The sequence below is a fragment of the Phodopus roborovskii genome, unplaced genomic scaffold (assembly GCF_943737965.1).
Source record: "Phodopus roborovskii unplaced genomic scaffold, PHOROB, whole genome shotgun sequence".
Lineage (NCBI taxonomy): Eukaryota > Metazoa > Chordata > Mammalia > Rodentia > Cricetidae > Phodopus > Phodopus roborovskii.
In genome coordinates this window covers 25768111-25792325 of record NW_026126549.1, presented here as the reverse complement: position 1 = coordinate 25792325, position 24215 = coordinate 25768111, and the positions used below count along the sequence as shown (strand labels likewise).

The 24215-nt window shown below is 44.6% G+C and overlaps 1 protein-coding gene across 2 annotated transcripts in view; it reads right to left on the bottom strand.

The window, feature by feature from the left end:
• The window catches only part of Gnal (G protein subunit alpha L), a 108347-nt gene that overhangs the window by 66712 nt on the left and 17420 nt on the right, over nucleotides 1-24215 (bottom strand). The window contains exons 1-4 of one of the 2 annotated variants that reach the window (XM_051200804.1): nucleotides 16555-16789; nucleotides 16241-16313; nucleotides 15163-15217; nucleotides 14902-15021 (exon numbers count right to left, since the gene is read on the bottom strand). In XM_051200804.1, the coding sequence (XP_051056761.1) occupies nucleotides 14902-15021; nucleotides 15163-15217; nucleotides 16241-16313; nucleotides 16555-16699 (393 nt within the window). In that variant the 5' untranslated portion in view covers nucleotides 16700-16789. Of the gene's footprint in view, nucleotides 1-14901; nucleotides 15022-15162; nucleotides 15218-16240; nucleotides 16314-16554; nucleotides 16790-24215 lie in introns of those variants that run through there. The other variant, XM_051200803.1, reaches the window with a different exon arrangement.

The following is a 24215-nucleotide window of genomic DNA, read 5'->3' as shown; positions in this document are numbered from 1 at the left end:
CCCGAGGTGAGAAAAAGGGACCACATTCATAGACCAGGTGACCCCAAGAAGTCAGAAATTTCCACTAACCTAAACTCTGAAAATGAAATCAAAACAAGGGATAGTGAGGTGAGTTGGACAAACTTCCAGTTGACTGAGGTGCCACAGGGTTCCAGGGAGGCCACATGGCAGTGTGCAGGACAAGTTCTGCCTGGTCAGACTGCCTGGGCTCAAATTCTAGACGAGCCCTTACCCAGCTCCATGACTTGGGGTAGTCAATGGCCTCCTTCTCTGCCTTGTTTTCTCATGTGTGTGTTGCTTCGAGTCTACAGCTCATGACAAATCTCTGGATACAATGCTATGTGAGCACCCACCTTTATTGTCAATATCAAGCCACGTTATCTACATCACTAAAACACACAAAATTGGATGAGTCAATTGTGTTTTTCTTTATATTCTTATTGAAACTATATAATTTATTGCACACTAAACTCTTTTCTGTCAAGTAGAGCATTTTGACTATTTTTATGCCACCCCAAGCCTTGAAAGGTCACAGAAGGTAGAGAGTTCCCTGAAACATTTTAGACTGATATGTATTCTGGGAAAACCTTACTTTCAGACCATGCCAAGAAGTATGTGTCATACTGGGTGCCTGTACATGGTTTCTAGCCACCTCCTGGTGGAGGTATCTGATGCAAGAGTTACAGGCTGCTGTCCAATCTTCATGGCAGCCTACCCTTCTTGCTTTGGGGAATCTAGTGGGGGTATAAGAGCTCCCCCAATTCTTTAATGAGAGAGGGCCCACAAGCCTCTAAGAAGCAGCTAGGCTTTTGCATTTCCTGACAGAGCACATTTGAAAACAAAACTCCTAAATGGGATGTCCAAAGCTTAGCCCTTAGCAACATCTTGAAAGACAGTATACACACATCATCAATATTGTAATCAATATATAGCATCAATATCATACACCAGTATTGGCTAACAGGGACCTGACACTCACTGAAGGTCTGCAATGTGCCAGGCACAGCCACATACTTCAGACACATCACTGTGTGGGACCCCAGAAAAACTTCACGTGAGAGGCATTTCCATTTTAAGATGAGAATATTGAACCAAGAGATGCCAGTGACCAGGTTTACAGAGATGGGAACTGTGTGATACATGTACTGACTGGTGTCAGCAAGCCACTATTCCAGTTACCAAAAATTACCCAGGTACGATTTTAATAGATCTACATGTACAGCTATTATTAGTCTTGGGGGTGTGCTTTATTTATTTATTATTTTTTAAAGAGCTCAAGATACACGAGCAAGACGAATTTTGGGGATGGCTTCAGAGACTGGTTCCCCAGGGCGTCATCTTGTCTACTGACAACCCCAGCCCATGCTGGAGATCTGTCAGGTTATATTATACAAAGTCCTTCAGCCAAACCAGAAAGGGGTAGTTGCTGTAACCGTAAATAAGTGAGCATGTACTTATCTACTAAAAAGGTATTTAGGGGGTGGGAAATGAAGACGTGACATGTAGGACCTGATGAGGGGACATCTTGACTGATGATGGAGGATGAGTCTGTGCAGTCAATATGGCTTTTGCCATCTCACCTCACAGGCAGAATATAACTTCAGCAGGGACAAGCTTGGGCCTGAGGATGAAGGAGAGTGATTGGATACCCTGAAGCAGGAAGGCAGGGCAGGGATGAGGCACAAGAGGGAAAAACCATTACTCAGAGTAGGAGGGCTGTCAAAGGTCACAGCAAGGTCACTTTCCATAAGCAAGGGACATAAGGAATAATGACAAAAGACACGCGAATGTTGGCAGCTTATAAGGTCAAACCATATGAAACTGCTAAACCATATAATATAGCTAAAAATAATTAAATGTTGGCAATTTCTTATGGTCTAATCTAATAGATTTGAATGACATATGGATCATGTAGGAAAGATGATGACAGCAAGAGACCTGAATGGTAGACCAGATGACTGTCGCTAGCCCAGACTACACCTGCAAGGGCAACACAGCTGGGTGACCCCATCCAGGCCACACACACTCCTGCTTACTCCGTGCTCATCTGTAAAGGACATGGTGGAGTCAACTCTGAAGTCCAGGTAAGTGCTTAGGTTTAAGGCTAAGTCCCAATAGAAGGATGGCTGGAGAGGCAAGGTCAAATGTGTTGCAGAAGCTAGGTGCGGCCCACAGCAAGAGCACAGTGCTGGGGATGGCCAAGGAGGAGCGGCCAGCAGAGAAACCCTGCGAAGCCCTGGCCTCCTGGGATTCAGGTAAAGCACATGTTAAGTGTGAGCCGTTATTTGGGTAAGACGACTGCTGCATTTCAAATAGGCTCTCAACATCAATAGTTCAATATAAAGAAAGCTTTCAGTGGAAGCACACACACTCCCTGAATTTCTTGTGACACTTTCTTACCTTCTTTGTTTAAATTCCTATTGTAATAACCATACTGCATCCAGACAGCAGGATTCCCTACACTAAGTGAGTGTTGACATCTCCTCTTGAACCATGTGAAAATTCAGGAGAGCCCTGACCACACACACGTGCTTCTCTGCATTCTTAGACCATCCTGCAGGGCTAGACATCCCATGAGATTCCTTCTGCAGCACGAGGTCTGAGAAGGTTCCCCTTAAAAGTGTCCTGCAGCAGCAGCAGGGGTGCTGGCTGTAACCCCTGCCTTGATCTTGTCATTCCTAATTTTTCTTCCTGCTGAGTTTTTCTTCTGCCTCAAAGCCAGCTTCCCTTTCCCTGGGACAGCTCTGCAGAGGCTGAGCTTCGGTCACAGGGTGCTGGGATTATTCAAACTCTTGAGTTTACTGCCAGGGCTTTGCTTTTTTTTTTTTTTTTTTTTTTTTTTTTTTTAAGGGGTTCACAATCCACACAGTGCAAAATGGAACTGAATGACCACTCAGAAAACACTGGTAGTATTAACTGAAATGCTTTCATCTCCACTCACAGAAATCTAGCTATGATGCAATGTGCCACTTGAATTTTTTTCTGGGTTGATGCTTGGGCACACTTCACACACTCCAGGCAAGTGTGCTGCCATACAGCATATCCCAGCAAGCATAAGGTTTAGCTCGAGGGATAAGAAACCCTGATGATCAATTTTACTGGCTAGATTCTCCTGGGCACTTAACACCAGCTAGTGACATTTTAGTTTCTTTGGTTGTTAGTTACATAGTTTAACAAGAATAATAAAGATGCACCATTTTGGAACATTAAAAAATATTAGAAATTTAAAAAAATATTTTGGGTTGGGGCTGTAGCTCAACGATAGACTGCCCTCTAAAGAACGCTCAGGGCCCTGGTTCCATCCCCAGCTTTGTGTGTGAATCAACAGGACATTTAGATATAATAGGTAAGGAGTACAGGCTTGGGGAGCACAGCTGAGGAGGCCCTCAAGTATGCTCTCAAATGAAGTGACTTCTAGTCTCAGAAGAGGTACTTTGGAGGTTGGTGACACACGATAAAGACAAAAACTCAAGTAACAGCTGTCACTTTTCTATGAATACTTTAGCCAAAATGTTCTCGTTCGATGAAGGCCCACAGCTGGTTTTCCAGAGCTAAAACACAGGTGCTAGAACTCTCCTGTTCTCCATATGCAGCCGAGGGGAGGGGAGAAAATCAAGTCTGTGCCCCCTTTTAGGGACCAGTTGAACATTTATCTGTGAACAGAGCCTTCATCTATTTTAAGTGCTTTTTGAAGACTAGTCATAGATCCAAACTCAGCATCTTGGGGATGACTTTAAAACCATCTTCACATTTTCAGTAATATTTGTGTGTGACCTGGCCTCTGTCCATGCATATACATGTTATAGATATGCACATCACTGAGGAGGTGATAAGTAGATGGTGGTAACATTTATCCTAAAATCTCCAACCTGGGATGAGAAAGTTTAAGTGGACACAAACAAAAAGCAACCAATACCTATTCATCTCTCTGTGTCAATGGACATGCTTTATAAACTATATCTAATACAACATGCCTGAGAGTGGGTTTCAATAATAATGTTTCTTTTTCTTCCCTCCTCTTTCTTTTCTTTTTCTATTTTCTTTCCTTTCTTTGAGACAGAGTTTCTATGTATTCCTGGCTGTCCTGGAACTTGCTTGGTAGTTCAAGCCTTGAACTCACAGAGAACCACCTTCTTCTGCCTCCCAAGTGCTGGGGTGCACCACCATGCATGCCTGGCCTTGATAACAGTTTTTTAAACACCGAGTAATCATATGGAATGCAAGACAGTGACAGTCACGTACTGTGGAAGATGCGTGTAGACTCAGGGCTCAGGTGAGCCCTCATCAAAGCTCACTGTTGCCCCAGAACAAAGGGATGAAGCTGCTGTGCTAGGCACAGTCTTGACTTGTGATGGGGAACAATGTCCTGGCCTGGTGACCTGGTGACTTCAGATCTACTGGTTTCCTTCTCAATCTATTTTGTCTTTCTGTCCCAAGAGACCACATCTCAAACCTATAGTGAGCTCATGTCACTTTTTTAATTAAGAAAAATAAAATCCAGGTGGGACCAGACAATGGTGTCACACACATTTACTCTCAGCCCCCAGGAGGCAGAGAAAGGCTGTTCTCTGTGAGTCTGAGGCCAACCTGGTCTATAAAGCCAGTTCTAAGACAGCCAGGGCTGCTACGCAAAGAAACCCTGACTCAAAAAAACAAAAGACTAAAACCCCCAAACAAACAAAAAACTCAAACCAAAACAAACAACCCCTCTAAAACCCCAACAAACATAAAACCCAAAAACCAAAATTTTCTCAGCTAGGAAATGCTGTCCACCCAGTGCTGTCTGTCATGAAGCCTCTGCTCTGAGGTCATATCCCTCTTAACAGTCACTGAACTGGAGGCTACAGAATTGGAGTCTCTGTTAAGGAGGTTACTATTGAATCACAGATCACATATTGTATGTTTCTAAGAACCTTCTTTTTCACTGAGTCAAGCATTTGCAGAAAATGTATGCTTTCTTGTGTAACTAACTCTTGGTCCCAAGGACAATACAGAGCAGAGCGGGAGATAAACATTGGCTTTTGCATAGTTACTGAGCATGACATATGCCAAATGCCACATCCCAAGCAAACACAGCCACCTCACACCTCACTGTAGGCACAGTGACAAACTCAAAACGGTCAAGACTGCCCTGCAAAAATGAAGGGGTAGCATACAGACAAAATACTTCATTACAGCAAATAAGTCCGTTTCCTAGCAAACACTAGCCTTGCTAGTAGGAGGGATTTAGAATGGGGCAGTGATCTGCTTCCTTAGACTTTCGATCATTTGGCAGTAGCTGAGTACATGAGGACTGATCTTTGGTTAAGTCCGTGAGTGGATAAGGACAACTGTGTAGCATGCAAAGGCAGTAGCAGTAGCCTTGGTTTTTTCAGAAAAACAAAACAAAACAAATAAACAGCAGCAGCAGCAACAACAAAGCCAGCAGGTGAGCCAGGCTTTGAAGAAGGGATAAGAGGACCCATGGGGAGGAGGGTCAAAAGTCAGGGGTAAGAAGAAAGCGAGGGTGGCACATGAGGGCTGGCAGGGACTCATCCTTGGGCAGAGATGTCAGACTAGGCTGTGAAACAGAAACAGTCCCAGGAGAGATGGCGTGTTCTTCAGACAGCAATGTAGATTATAGGGCAAGGGCATAGTGAATGGGCTGCTCCTGTGAGAAGGACGAGCCTAAAGTGATGGGCTTATCATCACTTTAGATGATGACATTACCACTTTGAGGTGCCGTCCTCACTAGGTAGCCACCTGTCTGGAACCTCGTGATCAATTGCCCTCCAAGTGTCCTGCCTGGAACTGTCTAAAGTATGGTTTCCCTCAGAGCGATGAAGGCTGCAGCTGATCTATTTAAAATTGCAATGGTGGATGTGTAGTTGATATGCTCATTCTATATTTTCATAACTAAGTACTCCGGCGTTTTGTCTCAGCCCCCAGAAAGTTTCTATACAATTCACCTCACTGTCAAATTTTATTGAAAAACTCTCACTTGGTAATTCATGCTAGACAATTTTTATACTAAGAAAATTGCAATTTGTATCTACATTTTATAACAGGTTCTCCTATGAGGTACAAGTGTGTTAAGAGTTGAGGGTGTGGCTCGGTAGCAGAGTACAGTTTAGTGTGCTGTGCTCAAGTCCTGCTTTAGATCCAGCATGAGAAAAAAAAAAATGTCTGTTAGCAGGCTTGCTCCTCAGACACTCAGAGGGGGTGTTGCATTGACCACTATGTTGCGTATGGGTGGTGATCTGCGGGGAGGCCACATGAGAACATTCTGTCCTTTAGAATTTATTTCATACACAAATATGTCCTAAACAAAGAGGAATTTAAAAAGGAGACTGCTTTGTGTGGAAAGAATATCATGCAGACAGCTGCATTAGTTTACCCCACATGCCATAGCATAAATACAAGTACAAAATTATTTTAAGAGGTGAAGAAAAAAATCCCACACCTTCATGGCTAACATTCTTACGTGTACTGGTTAGCGTTTGCCAACTAGACACTAACTATAATCACTTGAGAAAAAGGGAACTTCAGTTGAGGAATTGCCTCAATCACACTGACCTGTCAGTCATCTTCGCAATTAATGGTGGTGAGGGATGGCCAAGCTCACTGTGGGCAGTGCCACTCCGGGGAAGGTAGTTTTGGGTTTTGTAAGAAAGCGGGGTGAACAAGCCACGTTGGACAAGCCAGTGAGCAGAGTCTTTCCATGTTATCCACTCTGCTTCCTGCTTGGCTTCTCTGGATGATGAATGGATACCTGGAAGCCAAATAAACCCCTTCCTCCCCGAGCTGCTTTTGGTCAGTGTTTTATCACAGCAACAGAAAGCAGACTAGGACACCACGCAAAATCAAACAGTTTTACACTGTCAGTCAGTGCTTGAAGAATCCTCTTAGGAAGATCTGCATTATCCTGCCTCATCAGACCTTGGTGTGTGTTTCTCACGAGCCACAAGTGGTGACTCACTGTTCCTTCTGCCATTCCTCTCAGTTACATAAAGCTAGTGATGACAAGGGCTAAGATGGGCGGGCGGGCGCCAAGGTGCTCGCTCCCAGGGCTCTGATTCCCCTCTGCTAAGCCCAGCAGCTAGCTTCCAAAACATGCCAACCAGAGGTGAGCTTTGATACCAGAAGTCTTTTTGTTCAAGTCTTTTCTAAGAACTTGAGATTTCAATGATAACCTATTTGGGGAATTAAAAAAAAAATCGTTGCCTTAGTTTGTCATTTAAAATTCATCTTCTCTCAGTGCAAACTTTTAGATAAAAGTCACATAGCTCAACTCCTAGTTTTACTTTTTTTTTTTTTTTAATCATGATTTTATTTTTTATCCTGGCATGTTACCTAGGAAAGGTAGATGGGAGTTGGCTTCTAAAATATTTTTCATTCACGTAGTAATGGGTACATTAAGTCTAGGATGCTCCTGGAAATGCATAAATATCTTTTTTTTTTTTCTTTTCTTTTGGAGACAAAGTCTTGCCATATAGCCGTGGTTGGCCTGGAAATGACTATGTGGACCAGGCTAGCCTCAAACTCACAGTTATGTCTACCTCTGCTTCCGTGGTGTTGGGATTAGAGGTGTGCCCCACCATGACCAGCTGTCTTGTTCTTACACAAATGTTCCTATGACAGTTTCAGGACACCAGTCCATTACTTTGAGGTACAGACAGAAACATGTCTGAAGCAGAATGGTCTCCATTCTGTCTTATTTTCTTTACAGTATTTATTTTATCCAAGATGTTTGCAATCAAACCTAACACCTTACTTATACTAAACAATAGCTTTGCTACTGAGCTGTATGTTTCCGGCTCATTGTGAGATGTAGAAGAATCCAAAGACTCCAGCAACAGCCTTCCCTCTTAGGTATTTATTGTGGTTCAACTGGCAAGTGAACATTTTGATAAGGACAGGGATACACATGCACACACACACACACACACACACACACACACACACACACACACACACACACACACACAGAGTCCTAGGAGACACTGCTAAAACTTACTTTTGAATTACCAAGGGAACATGGTTCATTCCTTCTTAGGATTTGAAGTAAGTCCTATGTGGCTCAGGAGAAGTTTTCTGGTAGAATAAATACCCCTTGCCCAAGCAAACCCCTGAGAACACCACTCCATGGCAGACCTGAAAGTGCATGAATTCTAGAATCATTTCTTCAAAAAGAATGAACACTTCCTTCTGATGAGAACTACTATGAAGCTCTCCAAAGCACCAGGAGGAAGCCCAGCTCTGTGGTTGGCACAAGTGGCCTGTGCTTGTCCTCTTCCTAGCTCTGGTTGTGAGGAGCCTCAGTTGTGAGGAGCCTCTTTCTGCTTCTGGACCTCGGCTCTGTGCACATCACATTACAGGCAGAGGAGATTCATCTTCATCACAGGAGGAAGGCGACCTCTAGGTGTTCCTAATATCTGTGAACAGCTCATGGTTGTTTCATCCCCACATCTGAGACAGGAAAGCATGGCCCCTACTCATTTCTGTACCCCCAGACACTTCCCGGTTTTGCTGAAACACCAGCAAAGAGGCAAGCTCAGCCCACGGGACCCCTTCTTTCATCTTTCTGCCTAGTGTCCAGGATAGAGCCATGGGACCTCATCACTTTCCCCCACACTGACCAAGTGCCACATGCTCCACAGATGGCTACAGAAACTAAACCAAGGAGCCAGGGGATATCTTCAGTCCCCTTATTCTTTATTTCTGCTCTTTCTTCTTCAGTTGGCGCTATCCGTTAGATGTCCTCCTAAGGTCTCACCCTCAACACACACCACTGTTCTCATTTTAAAGTATGATTCCTATTATTCTCTGTGGAATCAATATGACTGTCCTAGGTTCAAGAAGTGTTTGCTGTTTTCATCAAGCCCCAGAAATAATAACAAAAAATTGAGGTACAAATTTAGAGAAAACTTGTTACTTTATTTTCTTTGAGATAGCATCCAGATTGGCCTCAAACTTAAGAACCTTTCACCTCTCCTCCAGAGTCTCATTCCCTTTTAGAAGGAACTTTTCTAGAACTTCTTAGAAAACCAGAGAACACACCCTAGGAAAGCCAAACTATTTTATTACAGAAATTCTAAATGCTGACAACTTGACTAACAAAGAACCTGCTGCTCAAAACGTAAAGTTCTTGGGGTTAACTCCCCTACCCAGGCCATGGTTCAGGAGATCCTCACTTTTCATTGGACACATGGAGAATCCTAGAGTGAGTTAGCTAGGACGTGTGAGAAATCGTGTGAAAACATGGACAGATATTTTCGCCACGCAGAACAATATTTTAGCTAACTAAAATACTGTGAAGACAGATATTTTCTTCTCATAGGAAGAAATAAATATATCGTGAATATTTTAATTAAGAACAAGATTAAGCACCAACAGTAACACAATTCCCAGCAGATCCAGCAAGGCCTAGTTAGCACAAAGCAACTTCATGAAGCCACAGGGCCAGACAGCAGGGCGCAGGCGGGCAGAAGGAAGTATGAAGGACTGACAGTGTTTGTGAAACACAAGTAACAGGGCTGGTTAGGAGCTCGGTTGGTAGGGTGCTTGCTTAGTGAACAGGAGGCTCTGGGTATGAACCCCAGCATTCCACAATCCACATGGTGGCACTACCTACAATCCCCAAACTCAGCAAGTCGAGGCAGGAAGTCAGAAGTTTAAGGTCATCCTTGGCTATTTGTTGAGTTTGAGACCAGCCTGGGCTTTAAGACTCTATCTCAAATAAAACAATCATTTCCCCAAGCAAAGAAGTTAAGAAAAAGGGAAAATAAAAACGAGAGAATAATATAGGTGTGGGTGGGACCTGAGGTTTCGGGGCGACTGGTGACAGAGACAGAGATGAAGCCAGGGCACCTGAAACACTCCATGAAATATTTCTTCAGAGATGGCACTGAGGTCAGAGGTCCAAGTTCTTTAGCTTGTCTCCAATTGTGATATTTGGGGGAGAGTTCCCTGAGGTGTGTTGTGTTTAGGGGACACCGGCTCTTGGCATGAGACAAAAGAAACTGCTTGTGAATGCTGTCTAAGGCAGGGTGGGATGGCTCTGGGGTCTGTTAGTCTTCTATGGATGAAGGAAGAGTTGACAGAGAACTGTTATCTACTTAGACCACTAGGACCTTTGGGCTGATGACATGGGGTGAGGATGAGGGCCACATCCTGAGCTGGAATCTGATGACACTGTGCACCTGACTCCACCAGCTCGTCTCTCTCACAGAGCTAGGACACTCATTCCCAAGGTATGTCTCTCAAGAGATGGCTGCCTCAGGTGTCACCATGTTTAATCCTGTCACAGACACCTTGAGTAACCGGCATGATCCCCTATGCTGCACTGTTGAGAAATGACAGGTAGAAATGAAGTAATGGACTCACCCTGAGTCATATGACAAGTGCTTGGTCTGGCTGGGGTTGAAGCATAGTGGTCCAGGCACAATGGCCCCTCAGACTGCCTGCTCCCTCTACTGCTTCCTTCCTCCCATGAGGAAGCAGAGATGTTCCTCATGGACCATGCTCCTTGACCACATGAAAACAGCCCGGGCCCATAGTCCCTCACTGCTGTGCCTCCGACAAGGCTGCCGTCCCCCCGCCCCCAGCATTGAGAGTATTTGCCATTTATTCTTCACCTCTGACTACAGCTGAGTTGAGAGCTTTTTCATTCCATACACTAAGATCTTTAAACATCTCAGTTCCCTAAGGGAAGTGAGTTTTCACCTTTGCTCCAAAAGTCCTGAGCTTTTGACATGCAGTACTCATGCATGCTAGGCAAGGGCTCTGCCACTGAGCTACACCTCCAGGCGCTCTTCAGTTGCTTTTAAAACTGGCACATGACTTCATCGGTTCAAAGAGGAAAGGATGGGATAGCCGTGAAGCTGATTTCCACTGCTGGATGCTTAAGAATGTTTCCTCAATATCATGTGATATTCTAATCAACCTGTCTGCCGACATTCTGCACGACACCAACACAAGAGCTTCTGCCATAATATACATGAACAGATAGATATTCTGCGACGTTGTCAGTGTGCACAACACATGACAGAATGCTGTTGTGAGCTGTGGGGAGGAGCACAGAGGGAGGGAGGCCCCCTCCCTGGTTCTATTTCAAGGGGCACAAGCAGCCATGTCTTCTCCCTGGAGATTGGGGTTGGGAGACTTGAGGCCATGATAAAGATCCAAGTACAGCTGAAGTTTGGGCTCTCATGGAAGAGCTCACTGCCACTGGTTTACACAGTAGACCTCAGATTGGTCGATCACAAGCTCCCTCCCCCACACCCAAAAACAGGGCCTGGGAAATTCAGCATACTGTGCTTGCCTTGTCTCCCCAATTTCATGTTATTGGCAGCAAATAGCTCATCATGTAGCTGAAGATTTTCCTTTTCTACTCTTGGCTTGTAAAAGAATAATGGTATCACTTGGGTTCAAAGAGCACACAACAGCTTTATTCTCTCTTATTTACTGTTCACCATGACCATGAAAAAGGCCACAAACAACGGGGGGGGCAGGTTTGTGGAAATTCCCAAACCAGAAAACGATTTTTTTTGTGGACACTGGCCAATTTACTTTAACAGTTTCATTTAAAGGGCCTTTGCAAGGCAGGCAGCCTTCCTTCCTTTTCCCGTCCCAAATCTACCATCTTACTGTGGCCTATGCCTATCCTCTGCCCTCCCTCATACTCAACCATTGCCTCTTTGAGTTTCCCATCCTTCTCCTTATGCTCCGAGAGAGACTAGGCTCGCCAACAGCCTCCTTCCCCTTCCCTTGCACTGTCAGTTTTTCTTTCTTTGCCAAAGACTGCAGGTCATGTGTGTTGAGATGCGACCGTGGGACTCCTATTCTAAAAGCAACATCTCTGGAAACCGCCTCCACAGAATCACCCTCCAGCAGGCCTTTCTGTGTGCACCACGGTGTGATCTCTCTCCCACATCCCATTCTCTCTGCCTCCTGTCCTCTCAGTGTCTCTCGATAAAGTAACCTCTCTGAGCCTTTTCTGCTCCCTTGGATTCTGGCTTCCTGGATTTTCTTAGAGGCAGAGCTACAGCAAGTCACAGGAAAAGCCCACAGGGTGCTTCTGGGTTCTTCCTACTCTTCTTCACTCCTGCTTCTTGACTTTTCCGCGCCACACGGCCCACGGAAGGCCTCCATTTTCTCTTGTCAACATTCTCCTCTCAGCATGCCTTTGTCAAGGTGGCTGCTGGCCTTCCGGCTCCAAAAGCCAGGTCCCTTGGTCACCTACTTAGATTCACTTTCTCCATGCTGCCCTGTGGTGGAGGTCTCTTTTAATCTCGAATGGCCCTTTTTAGGTCCCCTCATCCCTGCTCTAGTTTCTCTGGAATCATGGTGTCCTGCCATGGTATCCTAGACAGCCTCTTAGCTTGGAACCTGGCAATCTACTTAGTGTTTTGCCAGAATCTTCCTAATTGGCCTATCTCACCACATAGTCCCTGTGCAAGAGACCTCTGGTGTTCACCCTCCTCACTCCAAGACTGCACCTCATGCCCTACATCCCCATACCCGGGTGTCTTCATGGTGATTTCCAGTGTCTCAGGAAAACAACACTCCTTCCTCCCTCTTCCCAACCTATTTCTATTTTCTGTGCAGAAATACAGGTTCAATATCCACGTGCAAAGATCAGACCATGCTAATAGTTCCATTTCTGAAACATATCCTAACCCAGGACCCTTTTTATTTTCCCCAGTGTCAGCCCTCCACACCAAATCACCCCATCATCCCGTGCCTGGATAACTTCAGCCAGCTTCAAAAGGACCATCTACCCTCAACTCTTACCTCCTACAATCCATTCATCACACTTAGCCTGCATCCTGCATAAAACACACTTCCACCTGGCACCCTCCAAATTCTTGCATTCCAAACTATAGATAGTTTAAACATTTCCAGGCACCATGGAATATGGTCTATGAAGAGTGGGTGGATATAAGAAATAACATTTTCAAAAACAATGCTATTAGTATAAAGTTCTTATTTACATATCTAGATTTTTTTAATAAATAAAACACTGTCATTTTATGTGAGCTCAGACATGCAAAAATACAGAGTGCTAGGACAGAAAAAAACAAAACGTACCAGAACAGCTCCTAAAAGAGTTCACCTCCACACTGAACTTTAGTTGCATTTGTATTTTCTGGTATCAAATCCTCTTTTGCCTAATGGATAACTAACTGTGGCTTATGATAATAATTTTATGAAAATATATGCATATGTAGAAAATGGTTGCTCAAGTATTGTTTTTATTAAAATATGCAAGATTTAACTCAAAGGTCACATTCACATTGCCTAAGATAGCACAGGAGAGATCTATCTATCTGGGTTTCTGAATTTCAGATGGAAAGAATCTTCCGTGAGTGTTTATGAGCAGAAAGAAAATGATGGGGAACTGAGCAATCCATCTTGACTTCTCATGTGCTAACAATGGCATTTGAAAGGAAATGTTTAGGAATATATAAGGACTTTTATAATGACTTTGAGAAAACACGATAGGACAGTCTACATCTAAGGCTGAATGAGAAGGCTACTCTTTTTATTTCAACCAAGACTGTAATTGTACGTGATACTCCCAATGCACGAAATGCTACAGAGAACATAGCAGATGCCCTGCAGCGCCAGTTGGAACTAGGAGGCTTCCTGGTGTGGCAGAGGCATCTGGCTACTTTTCACCCACCTTACTGTCTCCTTATCCCATTCGCAGCCATCCCTAAGTAAAGACACAGTTCAGAACCAATGTGCCTTGTGCCAGATGTCTTTTACAGTGTCACTCTGAACACCTTTTCAAAAACCATACAGATAGTTCTGGCTATATTGGGATGCTTATGCTTGTCAGAAGCAAACAATCAAAACAAAACATACTAAAGGATAAAAAATATAAGTCCTTTAAAGGACATTGTTAGCCAGGTGTGGTGGTGCATGCCTTCAATCCCAGTACTCCCAAGGTAGAGGCAAGTGGATCTCTGAGAGTCTGAGGCCAGTCTGGTCTACAGAGTGAGTTCCAAAACAACCAGGGCTACGCAGAGAGACCCTGTCTCAAAAATATTGGTATCCATTAACTTGATACAGAACCCACAGGATGGCATTTTATTGGAGGGGCAGAGGAGAGGGAAGAGAGCAGCAGGTACATTAGGCCTTTAAGCCTGGGCAGGGTAAGGCCTGTACTCAGAGAAGTATCTACAAACCACCTGCCAGGCAGTGAAAACTCTAAAGTAGGGGTTTCCTGCATATATACATGTACACATATGAAGACGCTCTTTTGCTACAACTGGGACAAACACGGCTTTCCCAGAAACTTAGTATATAGTTTGATTCAAATCTGCTACATCAAACCACCAAACACTGTTTTAAAGAAGTGTAAATCCAACAAGAAACATCTTGTACTGGCTGGTCTCACTCTCTGGCACAGGCGATGCTGACACAAGAATGATGGGTAGTAGCTATCAGTGAGGAGGATATAAACTGCACTGTGTCATGCTTGACACAACACACAGAATTCTGGTCCATTCTTACAACATGCACTCTCTTCTCTTGTGATCAGGTGGACACAGAGCCTAAGAAAAAACGGAATTCTGTTTCTCTTCTTCTGTTATCCCCACAAAGGCAGTTATGCGCCAAGTTTTTCTCTCTGCTCATGTAATTTATGTTTTTGCTATATGTGACAATGCTTTAAGAACATACCAGGAAAACTGCTGCCAACATTTCTGAAAGGCAAACTGTGTCCCTGATGGTCAGCCTCCCAGACATTCATAAAGGCATTTTTAACAATCCCATTGCCTTTGCTATGTTTAACAAAAGAAGCATCCATAGGGCTAGATTTTAGAGACTTCATGCTATTTTCCAGTAAGCAACCTCATTAGAAATGGGTCCACCTCTCATTATGTTAGATGCTTGACCAAAAAAATTTCTTACCTGGGAATATTCAAAGTCGGTGATAGGGGCTATGCTCTTGATATAATCGGACCGAAACTGGTTTTCAGGATTGGCCAGTGGGACTGGAGGTATTATAGTACTCATTGCTGAAACAATTGTCTAAAATAGATAAAGGAAAAAAAAAAACCAAGAGATATAACATACAAGGGTCCCATGAAAGATAATCAGAAATACATACTTTCTGTTTACAGTCTGAGCCTAGCCTACTCAACACTGAACAAACATTAGGGGAGGCCTTACCACAATAGCATCTTTGACATTTTTCCTGATGTCCAGAATTTTCTGCTTCTTTTCCCTGCATTGAAAGAGAATCATTATTAATTTCATTCATAATAGAAACCAACTAAGTTTTTAAATGTCCAGGGAGTGCAGCATCAGGTAGACTGGGTTCACCAGAGGTCAGTATCAACCCACAAGGCACCGGGCAAGCTTTTACCTCCTAGATAAAAACATTGCCCCCATCCCTTCCAATTTGTGCTCTGAACAAATTGAATGTATTCCCTTTAAAACCTACAGCTTCAAACAAATGTCAAGGCCACATAATCACAATTATTGTGGATATCACACACAAATACAACGACGGCTATATCCAAACCTATCCCTTATATTGACAGTTATAAACTGAAGTAGATGTAAGTGGGTTGTACTATAGAGAAAGGGTGTATTGTGGTATCGTTAGGCTTCATATAGGTGGTTCTATATTGGTGGATTCAACCAACTTAAAAAAAAAAGTTTGGCAAAAAAAAAAAATCAACAACAACAACAAAACACACGCACGCACACACAAACCTGTATCCACATTGAATGTGTACAGGCATTTTTCCTTGTGATCATTTCCTAAACCATCGAACAGGAGGCATTCACAGCTTTTATTAACACGTTGCAGTTGGTACTATGAATCATCCGGAGGAGATACAAAGTAAAATGAAAGATGTTCATAGGTGTTTTCCAACTACTACACCATTTTGTACAACAGTGTCCAATATGTTAGGTGCTCCACAGCTCTCCGCTTCAGATACCAATGGATAAAGGACCAATGTATTGGCTGAAGGTTCAGCGCCACACCAATGTTGGAGATCAGTTCCCCCAAGAATCCCTAACAAATTATATTTTGGAAAGCCGTTTACTTTTTAAAGTAGATATTGCCAAAGAAGGGTTTGCCTAAATGGAGCAATTCTATGCTAGATTTTTACCTCCCTGCCCCCACTCCAGCCCCAAACTGCTCCATTATCTAAAGAACTGCCTGGAGAGAATACTTCTAAGAAAAGATGCGGTTGACACACAATTTAGAAAGCAAATCCAAACTGGGTATCCTTACTCAGGGTTGAAGCCATTGACATGCAGGATCCTCATCTGTTTGACGATAGTGCTTTTCCCGGACTCACCAGCCCCTGTGAACAAACAGAAAGGTGGTCATTCGTGTCCTCCTATTGGTCATACCTGTCACTTCCCTTACGTGGGTTCTTTTGAGCATACACCAGATGTGGCTCAAAGTAGTTCGCCCTGGCCAAGTTCCAGCGCGGCGCTCGGAGGTGCGCAGCCCGGTTTGTCTGTGCCAGGTGAGCCCAGGACAGCGCACTCCGGGACACTGGGAGCCACAGGAGTCAGAGCTGCCAGGCACTCTGGCCTTACCCAGAAGCAGCAGGCGATGAGTAGCTTTGTAAGCCAGGCGCTCTTTCTGCAACTGCTTCTCGATCTTTTTGTTGGCCTCACGGCGTTCTTTTTCATCCACGCCCTGATCTTCAGCTGTCTTGCTGCTGTTGCCCAAACACCCCATGCCTGCTGGCTCACACTCCCGTCAGCCAAGTAGGAAGATGCACGAGAGCCAGCGAGAACCCTAGATGTGCTCTCCTGCAAAGGCTTCTCCACTCTCGGATGCTGAAAGAATCTCCTGGGGATCTGCGATCGATCGCAGCAGCTTCACCCTCTCCTGACCACTGCAAGCTCCCGGCTAACCTAATGGCTGCGCCGGGAGGCAGGAGCGTCCAGGGAAACGCTCCTTAAAGGCAGGTTGTCTTAGGAACCTGCTGGGGAAACAGCGCTCAGCGCGCTCGCTGAGCCCCAGGGCTCTGCTGAAGACAGCCGGGTGGCACTGTGCCCGGGCTCCGCCTCCGCCTGGTTCAGCACCGCCCCAGGGAGATGCCAAGATGGGTGGTACAAAACCAAAAAGCGGGGTCCTGCCTGTGTAGTGGGAAAGCACAGTGCGGAGGGCCAGAGCTGGCACCAAAGGGTCACTACAAGGCAACTGTGGCCAGCTGTGAAGCTAGATTATTTCAGCTTTTGATGTGCACGCCCCTTAAGGGTGCTGCTCCCCTGAAAGGAGTAGAGGTAGGAGCTGGCTTGGGGGTTAAAAGGAGCGTTTCCCTAACCCGGTGATGGGAGAAGGGACAAGGGGGGATTACAATCTGGCTGGTGGGGCTTCCTTGCACCCCAAGCCCCAGTGCATCTGGACAAGTGCTCCTCGATCTACCCCCAATGCCTCCTTGCTCCCAGGCGAGCAGGGACTTGGGATCATGCATATTCTATCAGGGAGGAGGATCGCTAAGAGGCTCACCAGTCACATCACTTTTGCTCCCTTTAGCTTCTAGACTGTTCCAGCTCGCCCCCGCTACCACCTTTCCAGCCCATCTTTACCTGCAGCCCCCGTTTTTTCCTCTGCAGTGCTGTCGAATAGTTCTACTGCTTTTCTTGAACACACCATGGTTTTGAAATTTGACCGTAGAGCAGAGGAATGGATGAGGGCAGGAGACTGGCACCTGCTGCTGCTTTATTGTGACTGAAAATGAGAGCCCCTAGCTTTGCTAACATCTGCACTTTGTGTTCACAGTGCAAGAGCAGGGGTGAGGGGAGTAAAGAGGTGACTGGGCCCAGGTATCGGACTCCAGCACCGAGACCTGGACGTGAAAAGAAGTCCTAGAGACCATGAGAAGTTAATGGTCCCCAACTAGGTGACAACTAGGTACTGAGCATGGAGTCCTACAAGCCTTTGCTCAGTGGTCTCCAGGCCCCTCATTTCCCCCTGCTACCAGCACGACCTGGCCTGTGTTCTGGAGAGCGGACACCAATAGTGTTACTTTATCCCACAGTCACACCATGCCCTCTCTGTCCCTTCCTCTCTGCCTGTCTCATTTCTTCTGGTTTCTCTAGCTTTATCCACTTGCTCCAATCTGTCTCCCCTGGCCCCTTCCTCTCCGGGAGGAGCCTGTTTTCCTAAAGCATGCGACACACACCCGCACTGCCCCTTGCAAACTAAGCCCTTCAGTCTCCCCTCTCTGCTTCCATCATTCTTCCTCAGGGCTGCAGTCATGCCTGTCTCTCCTTCGACCTGAAACTTCAACCCCTGGTAGCCTGACAACAGTGGCCTGAGCTCCTACACTCCTGGAGCACCCTCTCCAGAATCATCAGTAGATTTGGGCACTTCTGGTCTCTGTCCTCCGGGTAAAGCCAGTCCAATCCTCTCCTTGCATCTTGGTCTTCACCACCCTTCAGGTTTTGCTCATCTCCTCTACCTAGTGGATCTCAGCTCAGCCCTTCTTCTCAGACCAATTGTGCCTGCCCGCACCTCCAACCTGCTCCTTTCCCCCCTGCTTTCTGTGGGTTTTCTAAACCATGTATTTTAGGAGATTGACAAAGTTTGTTCTAATAGCAGCGAAGGAAAGCTTCAGGGACAGGGTAAGTGAACTTGTCAGCAAGAGTGGAGATGCACAGGCAAAATGCAGGCTCTGCTCTCTCAGCCCTTTTATCTGAGCTGCCTCCAGCAGGCACTGCCCACACTTAAGGGGGGTCTCCACACTTCAAGCAATGTGATTAAGAAAGCCCCTTGCTGTCTTAGTTGAGTCCAGATCCAATCAAGTTGACAAGCAAAATTGGCCATCATACACACACACACACACACACACACACACGCACACCCCTAGAAACCCCTTTTCGTGTCTCACAGAGCCCATGCTTCTCTATGTCATCTATCACACTGCACACAGTAGCTTGTCTCCTGCTGCACTGTAACACCTTTTGACCGTGGGTGCCTTGAGGGCCACACTGGGCACCTCCCGCACCAGGACCCATTGCAGTGTCTGAGCCAGAGACTCACTGTATTTGTTGAATGCAAGAAGAATTCACAAAAGCTAGAGACAATTCTTAGTCAAAGCCTGGGCTGTTGTGACAGGAATCTCATGACCAACTTCTCAATTCATAAAATATTTCTCTACTGTAGCACCATACTGAAGAGACAAACACTTTTTTATAAAACAAAAGAAAACAAAAGCAACAACTTCTCTACATAGGTGACATAAACATACAGGGTCAAATTCCATTTGAACTACATTGAAAAGTCTGGGTTTATAGGTGACTGTTTATCACAGTTGCTACTTTTGTGAGTTTGCTAATACATGTTCCAACCCAGGAGATACCATTGCTATTGGGGCATGTAGAAAGGGAGGATGAAATATAAAAGCCCAGAACAGTGTTAGTGGATTTGTAAGGCTCTGTCAGTTTTAAAATGCCAAGACATCTGTAAGTTATTAAAAGAGATGGGAACAAAACAAAACAGATGTCACAAAAAGTTATAAAGAGGGAGTTAGATTAGAACCCCCCCACAAACACATATTTAAAGTAGTGAGATCGTTACTCTAAAAATATAGCAAAAGATTATGGTTTGACCAGATATATGAATTATGGTTATAAAATTTAAGGACTGAATACACTGATGCAATGAAAAAGACACTGTACCCAATAACACATATATTGGTAAGGTAGATCCTGCCTGTTGAGTGATGGGAACTGGCCCAAGTCCTGTTTCTAGGGGAAAATTTTAGTGTAAAATATAGGAATTACCACCATCATCACTTTATGTGCTCAGAGTGGTGACTTTGAAGGGTGACTGACTAGCTCATAATTGGCCCAATAAACCTATCATGTCTGCTCCAGCACACTGTGCTAACTTGCAGACCCCACCGTCTAAAACTGTGAAAGTGCCTGATTTGTTCAGTGATTTCAGTCTAAATGTGAGAAATGCAAAGTCAGTCTCAGCCTGTTAGTAGGCAGGAGCTCAAGGGCTGCTCTCCTTCCTTCCTTCCTTCCTTCCTTCCTTCCTTCCTTCCTTCCTTCCCTTCCTCCCTCCCTTTCTTCCTTGTTGTTGGAACTAAGCACAGAGACTTGCAAGCAAGCACTCTACTACTGAGTTATATCCTTGGCCTCCAAACTTCAAAAATTTTAAATTCAATAATTTGCCTTTTGCTCTTTTAGCCTGGAAAGTCGATCCTCACCCATGTTTCCAAACTTTGAATCAGAGTCCAGAATACCCACTGGCTCATCTGGAGCAGAATTGTAGGGTAACCCAGAATACTGCTTGGCAGCCAGGGCAAGGAAAGCATCTATTGCTAGGCAATCTGAACAAGGCAGCCAGCCCTTGGCAATGCACTTAACGTATACCTGCAGGGTCTGAGGGCAGCTCCAAGAGCCTTACCAGCAGAGGGCGCCAGCAGATGGGAGCAGGGGAAAGAGCAAGGGATGAAGGCTCTGGAATCGGAGGGTGGCATATAAGGGCCAAAGACAAAGGTAACAAAGTGGGGTTTCCCTCACTATTGAGGATAAAGACAGGTAGAGTGTTTTGAAAGTCTGACTTAAATCTCTTACCTTTTAGTTTTGCAAATGTAAAATAATGACTTAAAAATCTCTGCTTGCTTCAGTCCCTCTGACTGAAGATGGCAAACGCTAAAGAGAAAGGCAGCTTCTCTCTGGTGAGCTAGAAATAAATCCAGGATAGCAAGAAAGGGTTGTTCCTCCCATTATCAGGCAGTTCCCCCCAAAAAGACTTAATTAACAGGCAGATGAAAAACATTCAGGACAATTGGTTTCAATTAGTGACAGACCTAGATTCAGGAAACAGCAAATCTGAAAAAGGAGTCAAGTGATGCATTGCAAGAGATGTCAGGCACTAAATGTGAATGGAAACGTTTGGTTTGCTGTTCCATTGTATTGATGCTTTTAATGATGTTAAAGACTAAAGCTGCAGTAAGACCTTTGGTGTGGGCTCCTCGAATGTTCTAAAAGAAGAACAGAGCAACTGTGAAAGCTGAGGAGTCACTAACTCAGAGCAAGGGCAGTGCTTGGAGGAGCTCACAGCTGCAGCCAGAGAGCAGCCCAAAACTGGACCACGTGTGTCACAGGGTGTCACGTGCAGGGGCCTTTGCACGACAAATTGCACATCTGTCTGTTGTTTTATCCCACCACTTAGTGTCTTGGTGGAAATAGGCTGGCATTCACTTTTAGCAGTCTAGATCACTGTATGACCTAATTATAATACACATAGAAAGTATTATGGTACATTTTAGCATTTTTAAACAGAAAAGCAGAGAAATAGCTTCAAGTTTCCTTTTCTGTACATACTCTGAGATCAAATATTTTAAAATTTATTGAAATGATGTGTCTCCTTTTGCTTTTCTTACTCCTACAATGAAGGTAAGAAGAAGTAGCTTCGAGAGGTGACATCCACAAAGGATTAGGAACTGACAGTTTTAACACCAAAATAGCTGCACATCAGCAGGGAAAGGATGCTAAATGTCACCGACTCCTCTTTGTGTCCAAACCGCAGGATTACAGAGTCCCTGGCAGAACAGTCTCTGACGTACAGAACTTAACAGCTGTGCATGGCATGAGGCAGGAAACCACCAGACACATTAAAAACCAAACAAACAACAACAAAATATCCTATGTGCCATAGAAGGGAATTTGCAAACAGAATGGAAATGTCAGTACTTTTAGTCCAAGAATCCTGGGAAGGCTACCCAGATCACCCAGGCTCTGTCATATCTGAGTATGTGACCTCTGAAAGCCATGTGTTACTAAAGACTGTTCCAGCCCCTGGCACTATTGAGAAGAGGGGGCTAGTGAGGAAGGAGTGGCCTCCTGGTCCCTGAAGGTATTGCCCTCAAAGGGGCTACTGAGACCCTAGCCTTTCTCTTTCACACCGTGGCCACTGTGTGTGTGTGTGTGTGTGTGTGTGCGTTTTGTTGTGTGGTGCCATCAATGGAGCGAGACATTAATGACCTAAATCAGCTGTGTGAAAAGTAAAGCTGAGAGTCCAGAATTTGTTTCTTTGCCAGAGATCTGACAAATACCAACTCCAGGGCAGAGGTGGTTGGCAGAGGCACATCTAGGGATTAGGGTAGTCTGAGAAAAAGTGCATGTATCCCAGTGACATTTGAAGTGTATTTTACAAGCCACACATAAAACAAAGGGCTCGATGATGTAGCGGAAGACCACATCTCAACAGTGTCAATCAGCAACTGAATGGCTTTATTCTACTCTTTAACCTTAAGAAGTCTAGCAAACTTTTGGACTCCAACAGACATCTAATCACATGCTATTTAATAAAAATACCAAAACACTAAAGTGAAGTTAAAAAAAACAGTTTACCAAGCTTGAAAGATACTCTTTCTTCACTAATTAACAATGGCCAGATGACATAAGACATTACAAACAAGTCCAAGGTACATGAAGAAAGTATTTATTTCAAGAAGTATTTTATGATTAAAAAATAGCTTCAGTATTTAGTTCTAGTTCAAGTAATTATATTCCCAAATCTACTTTCTTATAAAGTGAATCCAATTCCACAAAGTCCCTCCATTAGATCAGAGAGAGAATCAGAGACAGACACACATATACACAGAGAGAGAGAGACAGAGAGACAGACATGAGAGAGGGGGGAGAGAAAGAGAGAGAGAGAGAGAGAGGGAGAGAGGGAGAAAATATGTATTCTGCATTTTAAATGCTGGATACCATTCTTATGTTGACTTGAGCTCTTGTGAGACTTAGAACTGTGAGAGATGTTGTGGCAGGGACCCTAGCAGTAACATACTGACTTCAGGGCTGTCTATCTGTGCATCTATCTATTCTTGTTATGTTAGCAAATCACATGACAGTCTACTGTAAGGAGCACTAATTAATACAATCCAAACTCATGTCTGCACAACAGAGGCTCAAATAGCTGAACATGTTTTGTGGTGATATTTTATATAACAAACAAAGCTTGCCTGAAAATCAGAGTGCAAAGCAAAGCTAGCCACACTAGTTAGCCATAGAGGCCAGGCAGTGGTGGCACATACCTTTAATCCTAGCAGCCACACTAGCTAGCCATAGAGGCGGGTGGTGGTGGTGCTCACCTTTAAATATCAGCACTCAGGAGACAGAGGCAGATGGATCTCTGTTAGTTCAAGACCACCCTGAGCTACACAAAATTGGTCCAGTCTAAAAGAGAAACAGAGCTCCCAGCACTTGGAGTGATACTCCTTTAATCCCAGCACTAGGGGGATAGAGACAGGAAGGGATATGGTTGGGCAGAGAGAGGAATATAAGGCTGGAGGAGAAAGGAAAGAGATGCAGTCTAGGCAGGCAGTCTGAGGAGCAGTGCAGTCTAAGCAGTCTGAGGCGGCAGTGTGAGGACAGGAACACCCCTTTGGTCTGAGCATTGGTAGAGGTAAGACCTCTCTAGTAGCTGTCCGCTTTGCTTATCTGATCTTCAGCCTTAACTCCAAAAGCGGACTCCAAGTTCTTATTAAGACCTATTAGAACTCGTGCTGATGTTTATTTGGTCCCATTCACTGTCATGTATAAGAACAAGCCAGGCATGGTGACTTGTCTGCAATCTCAGCACTTGGGAGGCAGAGGCAGGAGGATTGACCTGAGTTTCAGGTCAGGATGGGCTGTACATCGAGTCCTATGCTAGTCTGAGCTTCAGAGTGAGATTTTTTGTCTCAAACTTAAAAATGAATGAATGAAAACTATATGAGAAGCCTGTTACCCAAATGTACAGCTGGTAATGTACGATGGGTTATGGGTGAAGTACTGTAACCCACAAATCCAAGACCTAAAATGCTATAGAAACTTAAGGTTTCTATAGCCCAGAAGATTCCACACCTGACCTCAAGTGACAGGTTGAACTTGAAACACAGGTGCACTAAAAATACAATATTAAATTACATTCAGGCTATGAATGTAAGGTGTATATGTAACAAGTTAATTTTGTATTAAGACTCAAGTCTTACCTCAAAGATACTAATATCTTATGACATATATGTATATGTCCTAGTTTGCCTAGTTTGCCTAGTTGTCAACCCAACACTGTCCAGAAAGAGTCTTACCTGAGTAATTGTCTATTAGGTTGGTCTGTGAACATGTTTGTGAAGGACTGTTTGGCTTGCCTCACCTCATGTAGGACAGCCCACAATGGGCGGTACCATTTTCTGGGCACACGGTCCTGGGTAAAGAAAGCTAGCCAAGCCTGGGTCTGTGAG